The sequence below is a fragment of the Podarcis vaucheri genome (assembly GCF_965113315.1).
Source record: "Podarcis vaucheri genome assembly, chromosome: 13".
Classification (NCBI taxonomy): domain Eukaryota; kingdom Metazoa; phylum Chordata; class Lepidosauria; order Squamata; family Lacertidae; genus Podarcis; species Podarcis vaucheri.
The window spans coordinates 47,629,965-47,650,155 of NC_138751.1; the positions used below are offsets into that span (position 1 = coordinate 47,629,965).

Sequence of the window (20,191 nt, forward strand, 5' to 3'; positions counted from 1 at the left end):
TCATGAAGATAAAATTGGGTGAGGGGAAAGACCGCCTGGAGATCCTTGAGGAAAAGCAGGACATAAATGAAATAAATTCTGTGGACGGGTTTGTGAGTAGCTGCAGATGACGTTTGCAGAAAGACAAACACACACAAGCATTTTTCTTCCCTGCAAACCTTAGAGCCTCCTTCCATTAATAAAGTGTGTTTGCTAAGCCACCTTTCAGAATACTTTTAAAGCCTGTAGTGACGATGCTTAAAATACACTCTCTTAGTAACGACTGCGCAAAACAATTTACCGTATTTTTCGCTCTATAGGACGCACTTTTCCCCCTCCAAAAATGAAGGGGAAATGTGTGTGCGTCCTATGGAGCGAATGCAGGATCCTCATCTTCGCTGCGAGGCGCCTGACCTGGAAGCCGGAGGAGGAACAGAAGGGTCTCCTTCTGTTCCTTCTCCAGCTTCACTGAAGAGCGCTGCGCCTTCTTCCTCTCTGCGCAGAGAGAGAAGGCGCAGCACCCCTTCAGCGACGCGCCTGTCCTGGCTTCTGCTTTAGCCCTGCGCAGCCTCTTCGGGCAGGGGGAGCCTTCATCCTGCTGCCCTGAAGAGGCTTGGCGCGGTTATCCCAGAAGCCAGAACAGCCACACGGTATCCCAGAAGCCAGATCCCTCTTGCTGTTCTGGCTTCTGGGGTTCAGAATAAGTTTTTCTTGTTTTCCGCCTCCCAAAACTAGGTGCGCCCTATGGTCCGGTGTGCCCTATGGAGTGAAAAATACAGTAATTATTCGCAAACAGCAGGAGGGAGAGTCAGCTGTTCTCTTTATTCTGCTTATCTGAGAGTCTCTCCTTCACTTTGGGTGAATTGCAAGCATTTGAGACAGAATAACTGAACAGGGACAAGACAGCAGGAAAAACCACAAAGCAAATAATGCAGATAAAAGTCCACACATCAGAGAAAAGGGGTGTCACTGTGTGCCAGGGACTGCCTCTTTTTTTAATCCAACAGCAAGAACTCCATCCTCTGGTTCTTCACAGTACAGGATTACGCTGGCAAGGATATCCGTTCCATTTTTATACCTGAGAGATTTATCTGAGAGTCTCCACATCCTTGCAGCGATTCAGAATTCGGACTATCAAAACTTCCCCTTCCCCCAAATGTTCAGAGCTTTGCATCCTTTTTGGTGGGATCTTTCCTTGATGGGAGTTGAGCAGCAACTTGCACTGAAATCAATTTAAGAAAGCTTTCTCTGCCTCTGGAAGGCAGGGTCACACTCAGTCTTCCTCCTCCTCCTCCTCCGCTTCAAAGACAGCTACCGCACACTGTCCAATCGGGACGTAAGCGACGACATCCACTTCTCCCCCACCCTTGCTGGGCTTCTGGAAATGAATCTCCAGGGCCTCACGCATCAATTCCTCATCCAGGACGTCTGGAATCCCCGACAGCAGGACAGTCCGAGCGCAGACCAAAGGACGGAACTGGAACGGGGAGAAAGAAAAGAGAGGATTTTGTTGTCGGCGTCCATCTGCCTCGGGAGACAAAGGACCGCCACCGGGGGGTGAAGTTAGCATCACTGACATGACCTCCCTGGGGTGCAAGCCTGGGCAGTGTGGACAGAGGTCCTGGGCTGCCCAGATGACAAGACCTCCCCCCTCTCGGCCTCACTGATGGGGTCCAAAGGAAAGCAGAGCAATACGTCTGGCACCACCTTGGCCGTGGGAGTTGCTGGACGGAGGCGTACAAGACACCATCCAACTGTCTTAGGGACTCCACTCCTTGGTCTTTTACTTCTCCCCAAGATATCCTGCAAGGCAGTGGAGGTTGAGGATCAGAGCTTTCTCCGAGATGGGCTACCTTCCTAGGTACCGTACGTCATGTCAGGAGTTCAGCCTACACTCGAGTAGGACCCTGGCAGAGACACATGCCCGACTGGCATGCTCCCTCCCTCCTGGTCGTTCGTTCGGGAGCCTCAAAAGCTTTCTTCAGCCCGAACATCACAGCGACCGATGCCAACCAACATCGGCACTCTTAGGGATCCGCAGAGTTTGCGCATCATGCGTGACAGCAACTCAGCATTTTGGCTAATCTGCTTTATTTACCTATAAACACACACGGAGCACTGCAACATGGCTCCCTCCCTCTCTAGCATCAGACAGCAAAGAGAAAAAGAACAAAGGACAATAGTCCCACTTCACGGAACACAGCAACACAAACATCCTGTCTCCGTCACTTCCCACTGTGCAGAGTCAAAACATACACAGTCATGTGAAAGACAAAAATCCCATGACTGCAATCGCGGATCAGGAATTCTAACACGTCAGGTGCTGAAACCATCTTCTTGATCACTGGACCGACTATTTAGGGCTAGAAGTGAAATTCAGAATTTTGCCGATGTAGCAGACTGCGCTGGTTAAATCCCTGACAAAATTCCGGACTATTTGTATCGTCCGCTCAATCTGCCGGAGCCTGAACGCAGGGGAAATCCCTAGCGCACAATGAATGATGATGCCAGAGCTGCAGAGTCCTGGTTGCTTTTGCTAAATGCAAACATTACCACCACCAGCAGCAACGAAAAACATGAAGATCCAGGAACCCAACATGTATATGATTTTGGACAGCGGTGCTGCTGCACAATTTGGTTTCCTGAGACAGATAGGTAGCCGTGTTGGTCTGCCATAGTCAAAAAAGAAAAAAAAAGCTGCTGAAGAGAAGCTGCTGAATTGCAACTCATTACCAAACTTAAAACCATGGAGAGACCTGGTTTGAACAAAGACATTGGATTCTTATCCCATTATACATGACTAAGCCATTTCTCACCCTCTCACCCCTTGCCTTTTCCTGTAAGACCTATTGCAGTCGTTAAGAGTCGTCAACAGGCTCATCTCAGCTATCTGCCAATCTCCCATTCCCACCACCCTTCTGAGTAAGACCCCTCCCCACCTTCTCCCTATATAGAAGGACCTGGCAACTTCTGTTTCAGTGTATCTGAAGAAGTGTGCATGCACACAAAAGCTCATACCAAGAACTAACTTAGTTGGTCTTTAAGGTGCTACTGGAAGGAATTTTTTTATTTTGGTTTCCTGAGGTCAGTGGTGCCGTTGTGGTAGAGCCCTGGGGCAGTTGGCCAGGACCCCATTGAGCATGAGGGACCTTTAGGGACTGCCCATCCCATTTCGCCGTCTGAGGAGAAACAGGAAGGTGCCACCCCCACCGCCTGAAGCCTTGTTTAACTGAGGTTGTGTGGTTGTAGATTCTTGGTTCCGGCAGCAGGGAGAAGTGAGCAGAAGCCGCAGCTGCTTTTCCCATGGTGGTGGTACTGCCCCTTGGGATCCTGCCGCCCGAAGCGGCCACCTCCGTCCACCTCATGGGAGAGAAGGCCCTGACCCAGCTTACCACATTCTGAAGCAATGCACATAGCCACATAATAATAATAATAATAATAATAATAATAATAATAATAATAATATATTTATACCCCGCCCTCCCCAGCCAGAGCCAGGCTCAGGGCAGCTAACACCAACAAAATCACAGTAAAAACATAATAGGGGGGAAAGGGGGGGGAGAAAGAAAAAACACCCCAATTTAAAATGCAGGTTAAAATGCAGCCTCATTTTAAAATAACTCACCTGCAGCTCTGCGATTTCTCCGCCGACATAGTATGACAGCTTGACTGTGTGAATCTCCTGTCCGATGGGCACTTGGTACCGACCTTTTTGGATAAGCCGCTTGGCCACTGTAGAAGGGGAAGAGGCAAAGAAAAGGACAACACTGTGACTAAAGAAAAGGAAGGTACTTTCTATCATATGTGGTGGACTTGCTCCAAGGTAAAAGACTTCTGGGGGAAAAATTATAATGAATTAAAAAAAATGATGAGATATACTTTTATGAAGAAACCAGAGGCCTTTCTCCTTGGAATAACAGGTTCTGAACTGCCCCAAAAAGATGTTAAAGTATTTTGTATGCCACAACTGCTGCATGGATTTTACTAGCCAAAAAATGGAAAACACAAGAACTACCAATGGTAGAAGAATGGCAGATGAAGATGGTGGAGTTTATGGAGCTAGCTGACCTGACTGGAAGAATCCACGACCAGAAAGAAGAGGAACACCAAGAAGATTGGAAGAAATTTAAAGACTACCTGAATAGATATTGTAATATTAAAGATATGTAATCACTTGAATGAATTAATTAGGCCTAGGATTAAATTGGGATTAAATAAATAAATAAGAAAATGTACGATAAGAAAAGTTAGGAAATATGATTATGACTGTGATATGGTTTTATGAAATAATGATATTGGAAACTGCTATATATCATTACTAAGAAATTCAGATGGAAGAGATTTGAGGAAGTCATATGTTTATGAAGATGGATTTTGATTAATTAATTAATCTTCAGTTTATGTGGTGATTTGATGTATTTTATGCTTTATGTTTCTTTTTTCTTTTCCCTTTTTCTGTTTCATTTTTTCCTCTTTATTATTGTTGGCTTTTTCTTCTGTTATGTTTATGTATGGAAAATAATAAATATTATTATAAAAAAACAACAACACTGTGACTTTCCATCTCACTGCTTTTAAAAAACGGCGCAGCTCTAACTACCCAAAGCGTAATATAGTGGTGCCTTCGTTCTTGAACGTAATCCATTCTGGAAGTCCATTTGACTTCCGAAACGTTCGAAAACCAAGGCGCGGCTTCCGATTGGTGCAGGCGCCTCAGAAACAATAGCCGACAGCAGCATTGGACGTTTGGCTTCCGAAAAAGGTTCGCAAACCAGAACACTGACTTCTGGGTTTGCAGTATTCAGGTTCCGATTTGTTCGTCAACTAAGCCGTTCGAGAACCGAGGTTCTACTGTAGTTGGCATTTGGCAGAAGGGACTCTTGTATTCTGTACAGCACCTAGCACAACGTTTCCTCCGAATGAAGATCATCATGTATTGTGGGGTGGGAGAAAACAAGCCCATTCACAGGGAAATTAAACGACGTGCTTGCTTATACCCTGGCTGTAAAATGAGCGGCAGCTCAAACAAAAATAAGGCAATTTTAGCTTAAAATAAATCTTAAGCATTCATAGATGAGCTGGAGATGGTCCAAGAAAGGGAAATCAGGATGACCACTTCCCTTGCGACAAAAATAATTCACTGATTTTTGAGGTAAGCAAGCCACCTTCCCCTTCCCACTGCCTCTTCATCTATCTCCTCGTACCTCCATCATCCATAAACGTCAGCACCACGTGGCCAGTGTCGCTCAGCCGCTCCACGCTGAACACCTCGCCTCCCATGTTCTGCCGCTTGCTGAAAAACAACTCCAACTTCTCAAGCAGCCGGTCCTCAGGCAGAGAGGAGGCCACGATGCCAGACAGCAGGACCCGTCGCGGACTCTTTTCCAGGGAGATCTGTGCGGGGTGGGGAAGAGGTCTTAGGAAACCAGAACGGCCGCATCGTGACACAGCTGAGGAAAGACGTCCATCAGGGGAAGAAGAGAATGTGGGGTTGGGTGCAGGACACCTCCCTCCACGCAATCCACCTCAAACAGTAGTGTGGTCACGGTCTGGCTGGAGGCAGAAGAGGCAACAGCCGGGGAACCCCCTAGGCCTAGGGAACCCCCAAGGGAAGAAGGCTCAGAGCAGGGCAAGGATGAGTGGTCAGCAGCAGAAGAGGAAGTGGACCGGAGGGAGGAGGCGTCAGCAGCAGGAGAGGTGACAGGGTTTAGTGAGCTAGAAGAAGCTGTGCCAGAGAGCAGTTCTAACTTGGAGGCAGAAGCGGAGGCTGGAGGGGAGTCTGGCCTAGAGGCAGGCGGCTGAAGAAGCCAGGGCCTCTCCCCCTCCTGCTGTGGCCAGTCTCTCTCTCCCCTGGTCTCCTAGAACTCACAGAGAAACAAAACAGCCAGAGCAAAGGGGGGTTGTGTACAGACGCAGTCTGACACAGCATATAACACCAGGCCTGAAAGACCTACATTGGCTCGCAGTACGTTTCCAAGCACAATTCAAAGGGTTGGCGCTGACCTTTAAAGTCCTAAATGGCTTCGGTCCTGTATACCTGAAGGAGCGTCTCCACCCCCCATCGTTCGGCCCGGACGCTGAGGTTCAGAGCTGAGGGCCTTCTGGCGGTTCCCTCCCTGCCAGAAGTGAGGTTGCAGGGAACCAGGCAGAGGGCCTTCTCGGTAGTGGCACCCGCCCTTTGGAACGCCCTCCCATCAGATGTCAAGGAAATATACATCTACCTGATTTTTAGAAGACATCTGAAGGCAGCCCTGTTTAGGGAAGTTTTTAATGTTTGATGTTTGATCGTGTTTTTAATATTCTGTTGGGAGCCGCCCAGAGTGGCTGGAGAAACCAACCCAGATGGGCGGGATATAAATAATAAATTTTCTATTCTTCTTCTTCTTATTATTATTATTATTATTGGAAAGACCCTGGAGAGGAGGAGTCTTAGTGGATACCAGGAAGACGGGGATCTTCATTCCTCCTAACTGCTTCATCGGGGCAAGGCCTCCTAGAAAGAGTTGCTGAGACCACTAGGCCTGAGCTGTGGTCTGCTTTCTGGAATATTTAAAGCTAAATCTAAAGTTGCCTCATTGACTCAGTGGTGGCTATCTAGTCTTTTATATAGCGTATGTGTTTGGATTATTAATGTATTTGGATGACTTTGTATGGTTTTATTGTTTACACTTATGCCAATTGAAGGCCAATAACAACTGCACTGGCCTCGGGTGATTTATTGCTTTTGCTGCTGACCTAGCTTGACTCTGGCCCTGACAGAGTGCTATCGCAGTTGCATGGATTGTAGCCTAATGGCATGTACTGCAAAGGTGCAGGAAATGTGCTGAGTGTGGTGCTAAGTGCAGTATTCAACTTCCTGGGAATGTTAGCTTTAATTTTTTAAAATAATACAGTGGTACCTCGGGTTAGGGACGCGGGTGGCGCTGTGGATTAAACCACAGAGCTTAGGACTTGCCAATCAGAAGGTCGGCGGTTCGAATCCCCGCAACAGGGTGAGCTCCCGTTGCTCGGTCCCTGCTCCTGCCAACCTAGCAGTTTGAAAGCACATCAAAATGCAAGAAGATAAATAGGTGCCGCTCTGGCGGGAAGGTAAATGGTGTTTCCGTGTGCTGCTCTGGTTCGCCAGAAGCGGCTTAGTCATGCTGGCCACATGACCTGGAAACTGTACGCCGGCTCCCTCGGCCAATAAAGCGAGATGAGCGTTGCAACCCCAGAGTCGGCCATGACTGGACCTAATGGTCAGGGGTCACTTTACCTTAACTACCTCGGGTTAAGAACTTAATTTGTTCTGGAGGTCTGTTCTTAACCTGCAACTGTTCTTAACCTGAGGTACCACTTTAGCTAATGGGGCCTCCTGCTGCTGCCGCCACACCACCGCCGTGCAATTTCTGTTCTCATCCTGAGGTAAAGTTCTTAACCCGAGGTACTATTTCTGGGTTAGCGGAGTCTGTAACCTGAAGCATCTGTAACCTGAAGCATCTGTAACCCGAGGTACCACCGTACTAATAAAACCAAGAACAGGTTTCTAGTTACAGAGTTAAGATTCGATAAAGACTTCGAACTTTCCCGTTCCAGCCCATTTTCTGTTTCAAATGTTCCCAATTACAATTACCCCCAATCACCCCAAAGTTTGGATGCACCAGGTGTGTATTGTGGGTCCCATTTTACAGATGCAGAACCCACCTCCAAGGATGAGGGCAAGAGTAACAGCATCGCCTCAGCCTTCACGTGCACATAGCTGAATTCATCCAGTTGAACCTGGTGCTGTTCCATTTCAATGATCCTGGAGGCAACTGACAGGGAGGAGTGGAAAAAGAGGTCAAAGTCAACCCCAAATATCTCCTTCCATCCATATGCTTTCCTATCTGTCAGTTCAGCAGCCCAGAATTAGTTCCCATCCTCCTTTAAGATGGAAACAAGAGGGGTTTTTTTGTCTATGTGTGAGTGCGCTGAGGGGTGTGTGGAGTGTTAGGGGAGAGACAAGGCGCATCATGCTCCTTCTGGGGTACCTTGTTCCCTACTCTGCACCCCAGGAATGGCTTTGACTAGCTGGTTAAACGAGTCAAGGGTAGTCAATGGGTCTCACACCCTCTGTGACTTAGGGACTTCCCCTGTATTCAAAGACAGGCTCTGGCAGATTGAGCACACAAGACCAACGGTGGGTCCAGAGGTGAAGAAAGCATTATTTGCATGTGCTATAGAGGGAAGTGAGGGGCAGGTGGGGCTCATCAGCCTGGGAAGGTAGCCCATCTGGGAGAAGGAAAACTCAGGTCCGAAATCTCTGCTGTATTGCAGGATATCTTTAGGAGAAAAGGCTACCAGCCTTTCTCAACCCGTGGGTCCCCAGATGTTGTTGGACTACAACTCCCATCACCCCTAGCTAGCAAGGCCAGAGCTCAGGGATGATGGGAGTTGTAGTCCAACAACATCTGGGGACCCACAGGTTGAAAACCACTGGGCTAAGGAGTAAACTCTACACAGATTCGGAGAGGAATCCCTAAGGTGGTTGGATGGCTCCTAAAGGCCTCCTTCTGGCAACTCCTGCAGCCAAGCTGGTGACAAATGTTTCTGCTTTCCTTCATATGTAAAGGTGATAAATAGCTATACAGTGGTACCTCGGGTCAAGTACTTAATTTGTTCCAGAGGTCTGTTCTTAACCTGAAACCATTCTTAACCTGAGGTACTACTTTAGCTAATGGGGCCTCCTGCTGCTGCCGCCGCCGCGCAATTTCTGTTCTCATCCTGAGGTAAGGTTCTTAACCCAAGGTACTACTTTCAGGTTAGCGGAGTCTGTAACCTGGATTGTTTGTAACCTGAGGTGTTTGTAACCCGAGGTACCACTGTACAACTTTTAGAAGACAGCCGTGCATCGGGAAGTTTTTAACGTTTGATGCTTTATAGTGTTTTACATACAATGGTACCTCGGTTTTCAAACGTCTCTGTTGATGTACATTTTGGTTTTTGAATGCCGTAACCCCAGAAGTAAATGCTTCGGTTTTCGAACATGCCTCGGAAGTCGAACATGAAACGCGGCTTCCCCTGAGTGTAAGATCCTGAGGCCTAGCTGTCGGCTGTTGAATTTTCAGTTTTCTAACGTTTCAGAACTCAAACGGTCTTCCGGAACGGATTACGTTCGAAAATCAAGGTACCGCTGTATTCTGTAAGCTGGCCAGAGTGGCTGGGGAACCCCAGCCAGATGGGTGGGGTATAAGTAATAAAATTATTATTATTATAATTCCTTTGGACCACACCAGCAAGGCCGAGAGGGGGGTCTTGTTGTCTGGGGAGACCAGGGTTTCCATACACACTGCCCACAAGAGGTCACCTCAGTGCTGTCCACGCAGCAGTTTGACTTCATGCTTGGAAGCACACTCCATTGTCTTTGAGACAGACGGGTGCCAAACAATGACATTGCTTGAAAGGGTTGGGCAAGAACTATGGAACCTTCATCAACAGAGGGATGAATTAGATTGAGAAACCAGGAATTGCAGCTGGGCGATCTCTTAAGGTGTCTTCCCTATAGCGGGAGAGCAAGTCCAATCACTAGAGATAAAAATGGTTGGGACTTTATACAGGACTCCTACTGCTGGAAGGGGCTAGTTGAAATTACTCGCAAAGAGCCTTTGGGTTGTATTCAGCTAACTATTACTCGGAGTAGATCGATTACAATGAATGGGCGTAAACTAGTCATGGCCATTAATTGCAGCAACCGATTAATGTGCGTCCAAAAGACGCACCACCGTGCACACGCACATGGTGCCAAATCCAGAAGTGACCCAGAAATGCTCCCAATTGCCTGTCTCTGCCTGCTCTTAGGTTCCCCAACTTGGGGCCACCCCCGTGACATCTTTTCGGGGTCAGAATTTCAATCCAAACAGCCGCTCCTACCCTCGTGGCTTTCAAAAGTGATGAGAGCCGATCCCCCAGGCACAGGGTATCGAATCTGTGGCCGGGCTGTCAAACGGTTAGGCAATGTCTCCTCCTTCGCCTCTTCCACGTGGCCTTTAAACACCATCGCCCGTTCAGGTAAGTTGGTTGGCACCTGGAGAGTTGGCAGGAAAGAGAAGGTTGATATGAGAATGGGTTTTTTCCTGCTAGGTTTCGCACTCTACAACAAACTCTTATTTTGAGTCAGAATTTCAACTGGATGTATCTCCCACGCGTACTCTTCTTGTTTCGTATTTCACATTGCCTCTTCTGATTAAAACTTTTAAATTAATAAGTAATTGTAGAACTCAGCTAGCAGATAGTTTAAGGGAAATGTTAAGGAAAGGACAGAGCACTGCTGTGCATAGGCAGAGATTTTGCCTTGCCACTGAACAAACGCCATCAGTCTCACTTGGTTTGTAGGGCAGAGAAGAGGAATAATCATAGGAATTATCATTATATTTATTCATTCATTCATTCATTCATACAGTATTTTTCGCTCTGTAAGACGCACCTTTTCCCTCCTAAAAAGTAAGGGGGAATGTGTGTGTGTGTGTGTGTTGTGGAGCGAATGCAGGCTGCGCAGCTATCCCAGAAGCCAGAACAGCTAGAGGGATTACTGCGCAGCGCCTCTTGTTGTGATGCCTTAAGCCTGAGCCTCCCTCCTCCTTCCTCTTCAACAACATTTGATTCAGAATATTTTTTTCTTGTTTTCCTCCTCTAAAAACTAGGTGCGTCTTATAGAGCGAAAAATACGGTGCGTTTCCCCAGCCACTCTGGGCAGCCCAACAGAATATTACAGAATATTCCCTAAACAGGGCTGCCTTCAGATGTCTTCTAAAAGTCAGATAGCTGTTTATTTCCTTGACATCTGATGGGAGGGCATTCCCCTACCAAGAAGGCCTTCCGCCTGGTTCCCTGTAACTTCACTTCTTGCAATGAGGGAACCGCCAGAAAGCCCTCAGAGCTGGACCTCAGTGTCCGGGCTGAACGATGGGGGTGGAGACGCTCCTTTCAAGTATACTGGGCTAAAGCCATTTAGAACTTTAAAGGTCAGCACCAACACATTGAATTGTGCTCAGAAATGTACCGGGAGCCAATGTAGCTCTTTCAAGACCTGTGTTATATGGTCTCGGCAGCTGCTCCCAGTCGCCAGTCTAGCTGCTAGATTAGTTGTAGTTTCTGGGTCACCTTCAAAGGTAGCCCCACATAGAGCGCATTGCAGTAGTCCAAATGGGAGATAACTAGAGCATGCACAACTCTGGTGAGACAGTCCGCGGGCAGGTAGGGTCTCAGCCTGAATACCAGATGGGATCTCAAGAGGAATTCTGTCTGGGATTCAATGGCTCCTTCTGGGAAAGACACAAGCTTGCCTACGTGATTAAACTAGCCTATTTCTCAGACTTCCCGACACCCAGTACCTTGTGGAGCTCTTCCTGGGTCACCTGAAACCTTTCCAGCTGCTCCAGTTCGTTTTCCAGAGCCAGTTTCTCTCGTAGCAATTGGCGTTCTTCTGTCAGCGCCAACTGAATCTCTCTCTGCAGGGAAAAGATGGTGATCCGTTAAACAGGGAACACGAGGGATGTCTGCCAGTGCAGACAACCTGTAAACCCAAGATGTGCCCAACGAGTGTTTGGACTCCATCTCCCATCTATGGGATATTTAAAGTGCAGTCAAACCAAGAGTTTGCTACATAGGCACATTTTTACGGTTGATTATTGGGATGCAGGTGGCGCTGTGGGTTAAACCACAGAGCCTAGGACTTGCCGATCAGAAGGTCGGCGGTTCGAATCCTTACAACGGGGTGAGCTCTCGTTGCTCAGTCCCTGCTCCTGCCAACCTAGCAGTTCGAAAGCACGTCAAAGTGCAAGAAGATAAATAGGTACCGCTCCAGCGGGAAGGTAAATGGTGTTTCCGTGTGCTTCTCTGGTTTGCCAAAAGCGGCTTCGTCGTGCTGGCCACATGACCCGGAAGCTGTATGCCGGCTCCCTCGGCCAATAAAGCAAGATGAGTGCCACAACCCCAGAGTCGGTCACGACTTTACCTTTACCTATTGCATTTCAATATTTTACCATAAGCTGCCCAGAGAACATAGTTTGGGGGAGGCATGCAACAATTGCAAACAAATAAATAGGTAAAAAGGTAAAGGATCCCTGGACGGTTCAGTCCAGTCAAAGGTGACTATGGGGTTGCGGCGCTCATCTCGCTTTCAGGCCAAGGGAGCCGGCGTTTGTTCACAGACAGCTTTCCAGGTCATGTGGCCAGCAGGACTAAACAGCTTCTAGCACAACAGGACACTGTGATGGAAACCAGAGGGCATGGAAATGCTGTTTACCTTCCCGCTGCAGTGGTACCTATTTATCTACTTGCACTGGCATGCTTTCGAACTGCTAGGCTGGCAGGAGCTGGGACAGAGTCACGTGGATTCAAACTGCCTACCTTCTGATCGGCAAGCCCAAGAGGTTCCGTGGTTTAGACCATAGCACCACCTGCGTCCTTGACAAACAAGTAACAACAGCCTTATCACATAAGTTACACAGTTTGCATAATTTATTATTATGTACGTGTGTTAATCTGGGAGTAGGGTGCCAGAGTCCAATTTTCTGAGAATCTCAGCTCTCTAACTTTCCTTGAAGCATGTGTTTGGCCTACATGGCTGCAAGAAAAGCCTGAACATACATCAGCAACACCTGGGGAAATATCAGAAAAATGGAGGAAAACACGGAGGACGATTTGCTGTGGTCCCCCTCCTGACCTTTCCCAATGACTTGCAGAAACAAAATAAAAGGATGCAAAATAAGAAAATGGGTGCTTATGTTTCACCAGGACGACTGCATAACTGAACATCTCTCAGTGCAGGACTGCAGTGACACTGATGAATTATTTGCTTTTCTTTAAAGGAGGGCAGAGGAATCTGTAGCCCTGCAGTTGTTGCTGGAGAGTTCAACAACAAACATGTTTCCCATTCCCTGCTTTAAAAGAAGAATAGACTCAACCTTGGTCTTAAAAGATCTGTACTATGGTTTTCCCAGTCGTGATGTATGGAAGTGAGAGCTGGACCATAAAGAAGGCCAATCGCCAAAGAATTGATGCTTTTGAATTATGGTGCTGGAGGAGACTCTTGAGAGTCCCATGGACTGCAAGAAGATCAAACCTCTCCATTCTGAAGGAAATCAGCCCTGAGGGCTCACTGGAAGGACAGATCCTGAAGCTGAGGCTCCAAGACTTTGGCCACCTCATGAGAAGAGAAGACTCCCTGGAAAAGACCCTGATGTTGGGAAAGATGGAGGACACAAGGAGAAGGGACGACAGAGGACGAGATGGTTGGACAGTGTTCTTGAAGCTACCAGCATGAGTTTGACCAAACTGCGGGAGGCAGTGGAAGACAGGAGTGCCTGGCGTGCTCTGGTCCAGGGGGTCACGAAGAGTCGGACACAACTAAACGACTAAACAACAACAACAACCTGAAAACCTGCTTTCTGGGGCTGAGACTCTTCTTCAAGCTCCTGGAGTCTTTTACGCAGAAGCTCAGTTTCTCTCTCGAGTTTTGATGCCTCTCGTTCGCTCTCTTTTCTGCCAGCCTCCAAGGAAAACCGGTCAACCTCCAATGCTTTGCACATATCCTAAAGGTGACAAGCAGACATGTGACGGTCAGAAAGGATAAAATCAGGAAAGGGGAAATCTGAAGAAAATGTGTGTATTTTTTTATCCCGATGAATTTTTCTTAAACTTTCCAGTAGGCAAAATGGGAAATTGAGAATATCCAATCAGGGTGATGGTCTTTAATACTGTATGAGAAAGTTTCTGTCCACATAATATGTTTCCTTTTGTTTACTACGAAGTTTGTGTTATCTTTTGTTTCTTTCAGCTCTTCAGGTGGCAAACACAAATATTTAAGAAGCATAAGGTGGAGCTCCCTCTCTAATATCAGGTATATATTTACAGTTTTGCTCGCACAAAAGTAATGCACTTATACTTTGGGGGGCACAGTCCTAGGAATGCTAACCTCCGGGTGATCCCCACTAAACAGAGTGGATTTTGCTTCTGAGTAAACATGCAGAGAATAAATTTAAAACCAGGGGGGATTTGATTTAAATCAAATCAAATTGATTTAAATCACGAGTCAGTAAGACTTGATTTAAATCAATTTTTTTACAGAAGGACTCATTCTTGCATATTTACAACCAGAGGAAGTTTTCATTTTTGGAATAATAAATTTTCAGAGTAGTTGTTTACAGTTATATCAAAAATTACTGATTTGGTTATTCTATTAGAAATACATAGACAGATAATTATGAAATTATAGTGAGGTTTAATAAGTTAACTGTTTACATTTGGACAACTTTTCTGATGTGGTTAAACAATTTTATTTTTTTAAAAAAGAAAAAGATTGAGTTTTAGCAACACACGAAAAAGTTAAAACAAACCCTTATTTCCTGATGAATAGCCTTTGGAGTAGAATGTAACTTAAATAGAAAACGATCTTTAGAAAGATTTTTCCCTCCAAAAGCATTTTATTTTAAAAATCCGATTTCAACTTAAAACCCCCGATTTCAATAAAAAATAATCCGATTTTTTTAAAAAAAAAATCATTGGTTTTTACCCATCCTGTGTAAAACTCAATAAAAAGCAATTTAAAATAAAATAAAAATAAAGGAAAGAGCTTTGAGGACTGCCTCTGAACACCAACACATTTCACTTTTGACATGAGAGACAACTGCTGTTTCCAAAGAAGAGTACCTGCCACTTCAAGGTTTGTTCTGCTGCCAGTGTCTCACTTGCTGAAATTCCTGGACTGGGCAGGTAGATGAAGGAGTCCTGAAGAGCAGAACAAAAGGATGTTCGTTCACAGCCCAGGACCTCCTGCCTCCATGCAACAGGAGCGCAGAGGCGAGTTCAAAAACTTATGGGACGTGGTGGGGATGGGGAGAAGGGGACTAACTACCGTATTTTTCGCTCTATAAGACGCACCAGACCATAAGAGGCACCCAGTTTTTGGAGGAGGAAAACAAACAAAAAAATATTCTGAATCCCAGAAGCCAGAACATCAAGAGGGATTGCTGCACAGCGAAAGCAGTGATCCCTCTTGCTGTTCTGGCTTCTGGGATAGCTGCGCAGCCTGCATTCGCTCCATAAGACGCACACACATTTCCCCTTACTTTTTAGGAGGGAAAAAGTGAGTCTTCTAGAGCAAAAAAATACGCTATCTTTCATTATTTTTATTAAAGCTTTATTGCAGAACAATTTACACACTACATAAAAAAACAACACAAACCAACCAACACAATACCCTCATAACAACTAAACACTAACGAACAACAGATCATTTGGCATCACACACACTTTCGACTTCTGATTCACCTCACTCTACTTTTTACACATTATTGGTCTATTCACACTTCCTTATTTTTTTAAGTGTTGCATATCAAAAGGAGATTTTTGCTTTTATAATTTCCTCATTATTCAAGATTCAATCTAGACCTGTCAGGAGATTTGCATTATCACAATACTTTTTTAGATATTCGTTGAATATTGTCCAATCTTTACACACTTTCTGGTTTGAGTTTCCTCTTAATCTCCCAGTCATTTTCACAAGTTCTAAATAGTCCATCATCTTCCCCTGCCAGTCAATTTTTGTGGGGGTTGAGTCACCTTTCCAATTTTTTGCTATTAAAATTCTAGTCGCCGTGGTTGCTTACATAAAAAGGGTTATAAAGATTTTTTTGTATTTCGGTGGACATAATGCCTAACAGAAAGGCTTCTGGGGGTTTTTTGAAGGAGAATTTAAATATTTTTTTGAGATTGTTTATATATTATGTCCCAGAATTCCCGTATCTTCACGCAGTCCCACCACATGCGCAGGAAGGTACCTACCCCTTTTTTTGCATCTCCAGCAAATGTTTGAGTTCTTTTTATACATCTTGGCCAATTTGAGAAGGGGACTAACTATTGATCACTTTGTAAATATATCAACTTCTTGAAGTAAACTCACAGAGCTGCCCGAACCGCCATGTGAGGTGGCGACTTGCGTACAGACATACCTCGGGTTGCAAACGCAGCAGGTTGCACATTTTCGGGTTGCAGACAGCGCCGAACCCGGAAGTACTGGAACGAGTTACTTCTGGGTTTTGGCACTCGCGTCATGTGCAGAACCACAAAATAACGTCACACACAAGTGGAAAAGTGACAAAAGCACATGTGCACACGCAGTGCTTCAGGCTGCGAACGTGTCTCCCGCACGGATCATATTCACCACCAGAGGTATTACTGTACAGTGGTACCTCGGGTTAAGAACTTAATTCGTACTGGAGGTCCGTTCTTAACCTGAAACTGTTCTTAACCTGAAGCACCACTTTAGCTAATGGGGCCTCCTGCTGCTGCCGTGCCACGGGAGCAGGATTTCTGTTCTCATCTTGAAGCGTATGTAACCTGAAGCGTATGTAACCCGAGGTACCACTGTACTTGAAAGCGGCACTCTTGAATTTAAGGTTTCTCATATCACTCTGAATGAGGACGCAACAAACATGTTTAGCAGAGAGGCATAGAATCATAGAGTTGGAAGAGACCACAAGGGCCATCGAGTCCAACCCCCTGCCAAGCAGGAAACACTATCAGAGCACTCCTGACATATGGTTGTCAAGCCTCTGCTTAAAGACCTCCAAAGTAGGAGACTCCACCACACTCCTTGGCAGCAAATTCCACTGTCGAACAGCTCCTACTGTCAGGAAGTTCTTCCTAATGTTTAGGTGGAATCTTCTTTCTTGTAGTTTGGATCCATTGCTCCGTGTCCGCTTCTCTGGAGCAGCAGAAAACAACCTTTCTCCCTCCTCTATGTGACATCCTTTTATATATTTGAACATGGCTATCATATCACCCCTTAACCTCCTCTTCTCCAGGCTAAACATGCCCAGCTCAGCATATTTCGTAAAATATGCCCAGCATATTTCGTAAAATATGCCCAGCATATTTCGTAAAATATGCTCAGCATATTTCGTAAAATATGCCCAGCATACGGTGTTGATATGGAAAAGGATCTATTCTCTAAAGAGCAGACAGCAACAGTGGCTTGAACGTGGAGCAGGGGATTACAGGAATGCATAGAGGCGAGCAAAACAAGCCAAGTGAGTCGCAGGATTTCCCTGTGGGATTAATCCAAAGACAAGATCAGTGGACAGCAAACAGTGTCACCCCCTATTAGTACTAAAGTAAGGTTAACTGGGGGACACGGGTGGCACTGTGGGTTAAACCACAGAGCTTAGGACTTGCCAATCAGAAGGTCGGCGGTTCGAATCCCCGTGACGGGGTGAGCTCCCGTTGCTCGGTCCCTGCTCCTGCCAACCTAGCAGTTCGAAAGCACGTCAAAGTGCAAGTAGATAAATAGGTACCGCTCCAGTGGGAAGGTAAACGGCAGACTCCCTTGGCCAGTAAAGCGAGATGAGCGCCACAATCCCAGAGTCGTTCGCGACTGGACTTAACTGTCAGGGGTCCTTTACCTTTACCTTTTTAAGGTTAACTAGGAGGCTCTCAGCTGCAAGTCCAAGGGGTTTGGAAGGACTAGATAGCTGCTGCTAGCCCCTGACGGGCAAGTTAAATATGGATGCGACTTTTGCACCCAAGCAAGGGAACCAGTGGCACTAATTAACATAAGACGCAGCCTTGCAAGAAATCCAGGGAAATCAGTGGTCAGTAAGCAGAGGGTGGGTAGTATTTTCTTCTTCACGCAACATAATATTAACTCATGTCCATGTGCCACCACCAAAGGTGGAAATGGCACTGGTTTAGGGGGCTTGAGAAAGGGCTGGTGAGGTCTATCCACATGAAAACCCGGTCTTGATTATATTTAGCGTTCATAATTTCAGCAGGATAATTTACGGGGGTCATTTTGTTGCTGCTGTTCTTAAAACAACTGCGTCAGAAATACTTGATGTCTTACTGCAAATAGCGCAGAGGTTTCCCAGCAGATCCTGGGCTCATTGCGCTACATTTAAAGCAGCAAGCTGATCCAAACACTAAGGAATGCTGGTGTAAGTTTTAATCTATTTTACTATTTTAATTTTTTTATTTTTTCCCCCTTGATTCCCTTGTTTTTATCTTTTTCAAAACCACTTTGAGATTTATTTATTTTTACAATCAAATGGCCTATATATTTTACGAAATAAATAAAAAGATACCACTTTAAACCTTCATGGCTTCCCCCAAAGTATTTGTTCAGGGTGCTGAGAGCCGTTAGCAGACCCCTCTATTACAAAGGTTTGATATCCAGAATTCCCTTGGAAGACTGTTAAATCATTCTGGGAACTGTAGTTCTGTGAGAGGAATAAGGGGTGCCAAACAACTCCCAGCAGCACCCTTAGCAAACTACAGTTTCCAAGATTCTTTGGGGGAAGCCAAGATTATTTAAAGTAGTGTGATATTGCTTTAAATATGTACTGCTTAGTCCTCATCCATCCATCTGGGTGCCACATAGAGGCAGATTCTTAGTTGCCTATCAGTTACCTACTCACCTCATCTGAATCCATTCTGTTGACACACCTGTAAGAAAACAGAAGGGCTGCGTTTGCAGTGCACTTTAATACAAAACAGAGGTAACCCAAATACCACCCAGGGCGGGGGTGGGGGGTGGGGAGAGAATGTAATTCGGTTTTATTATGCCAATATGCATCTGCTTTGCATACTGTATTCTGCTTCACCTACCCTAGAGCAGCACAAATATCTTAGATCCCTAAAACTCCCGTCCTTATCCAGAGATTCCTTGTTTCGCGGCATCCCTCGCCTCCTTATTCCCATGCCTCTCTTCCTCTCTTCCTCGGTCATACGGACTAGAAACTTGACACCGGAAAAGTGGAGACCCGCCATGGGAGCAGCCAGGATTTTTGTCGCGGGGCAGGACCTCGGTTTGCCATGTATTGATTATTGATTTGGGAGGGCAGCCGCCACTCCCTGCCCCCCTTGGCTTCTCCTATGAAACCCGCCCTGCTGGCTGAATTCACAGTGCCCGGTCCCGAACCCCAGCAATGGTTGCTGACCCGCCCCAACCCGCCGCCCCTACGGGGGACTCATCCTGACCTCGCCCTACAGTCCGGCGTCGAGAGGCAGGCGGCGCGCGGAGGGCGCGCACGGACACCTCTATCCAAGCGCAAAGCGGATCGTTTGGGTGCGGCGGTTTGGGGACAGAAGCGGATCAGGCCTACAAGACCCACCCAAAACTAGCGACCTTACCTTTCCCAGCAGCTGCTGGCCTCCTTGCGCCGCTTCCACTTTCGATTTCCAGCTGTTAAAAGCCTCCTCCCCCCAACCAAGCCCCGCCCCGAAGCGGGAAGTCTGCTCCCCAGGCAGGATGGGTGCGCCTTCGTGGCGTTGGAAGAAGGGACCCCGGGTCATCTAGTCCAACCCCCCCCCACTCTTTACCATGCACGAATCTCAGCATAGAATTGTGGGGTAAGAAGAGATCTATTTGGTCCCCCGGGTTTGTGTGTTTAATCTGGGATTTCCGAGGAGCAACCGTCCAGTTTCCGATTTCTCAATGGAGAGATTGTTTTGGAATAACGGATAGCCTTGTCTTTAATTTTTTCCCCTTTTCCCTGCTATATAGCCCGGACAGCTGCAGATTGCATGTCTAATATCGGAGTTCCGCACGGATATGTTTAAATTGCAATGAACATGTACAAAGTGCCCCCACCACAAAATAAATCAGCACCCACAGCTAAGCAATTATGTATTTACTAGCAGGGTGTGTGGGGGGGGTGCATCTTATTATTTTCATGGGCTATTGACAAGCTTTCTTCACTCCAGAGTAGAGCCGTACTCTGCTCATGCTCAGAAGTGCACTGGCAGCATTTCGGAGGGGCAGCTCAACAAGAGAAAAGCACTGGAGAACAGTGTTAGCAACGGATTTGCTCAAGTGCTCCCATTTGTTCTGCACTTCCATGCCAACCATGTCTGAAGGCGGTTGCAGGATGGATTGCAGATAACAGATTGAGGTTGAATCCAGACAAGACAGAAGTACTGTTTTTTTGGGGACAGGGGGTGGTCAGGTGTGGAGGATTCCCTGGTCTTGAACGGGGTAACTGTGCCCCTGAAGGACCAGGTGCGCAGCCTGGGAGTCATTCTGGACTCACAGCTGTCCATGGAGGCGCAGGTCAATTCTGTGTCCAGGGCAGCTGTTTGTCAGCTCCATCTGGTACGCAGGCTGAGACCATACCTGCCCACCGACTGTCTCGCCAGAGTGGTGCATGCTCTGGTTATCTCCCGCTTGGACTACTGCAATGCGCTCTACCTGGGGCTA

General features: G+C 46.6%; 1 protein-coding gene across 2 annotated transcripts; it reads right to left on the minus strand.

The window, feature by feature from the left end:
- Positions 1 to 758: 758 nt before the first annotated feature.
- On the minus strand, positions 759 to 19,237 carry IFI35 (interferon induced protein 35). 2 transcript variants are annotated; one of them, XM_082195060.1, is made up of 10 exons: positions 19,126 to 19,237; positions 18,411 to 18,438; positions 14,647 to 14,724; positions 13,371 to 13,529; positions 11,328 to 11,444; positions 9,868 to 10,021; positions 7,663 to 7,772; positions 5,184 to 5,373; positions 3,605 to 3,711; positions 759 to 1,456 (listed from the first exon to the last, which is right to left on the minus strand). In XM_082195060.1, exons 2-10 carry the CDS (start codon positions 18,423 to 18,425, stop codon positions 1,253 to 1,255), a joined length of 1,134 nt encoding a protein of 377 aa, XP_082051186.1. In that variant the 5' UTR covers positions 18,426 to 18,438; positions 19,126 to 19,237; the 3' UTR covers positions 759 to 1,252. The 2 variants fall into 2 exon arrangements, with proteins under 2 accessions (XP_082051186.1, XP_082051187.1); XM_082195061.1 differs by lacking the exons at positions 14,647 to 14,724; positions 19,126 to 19,237.
- Between the last annotated feature and the right edge of the window lie 954 nt (positions 19,238 to 20,191).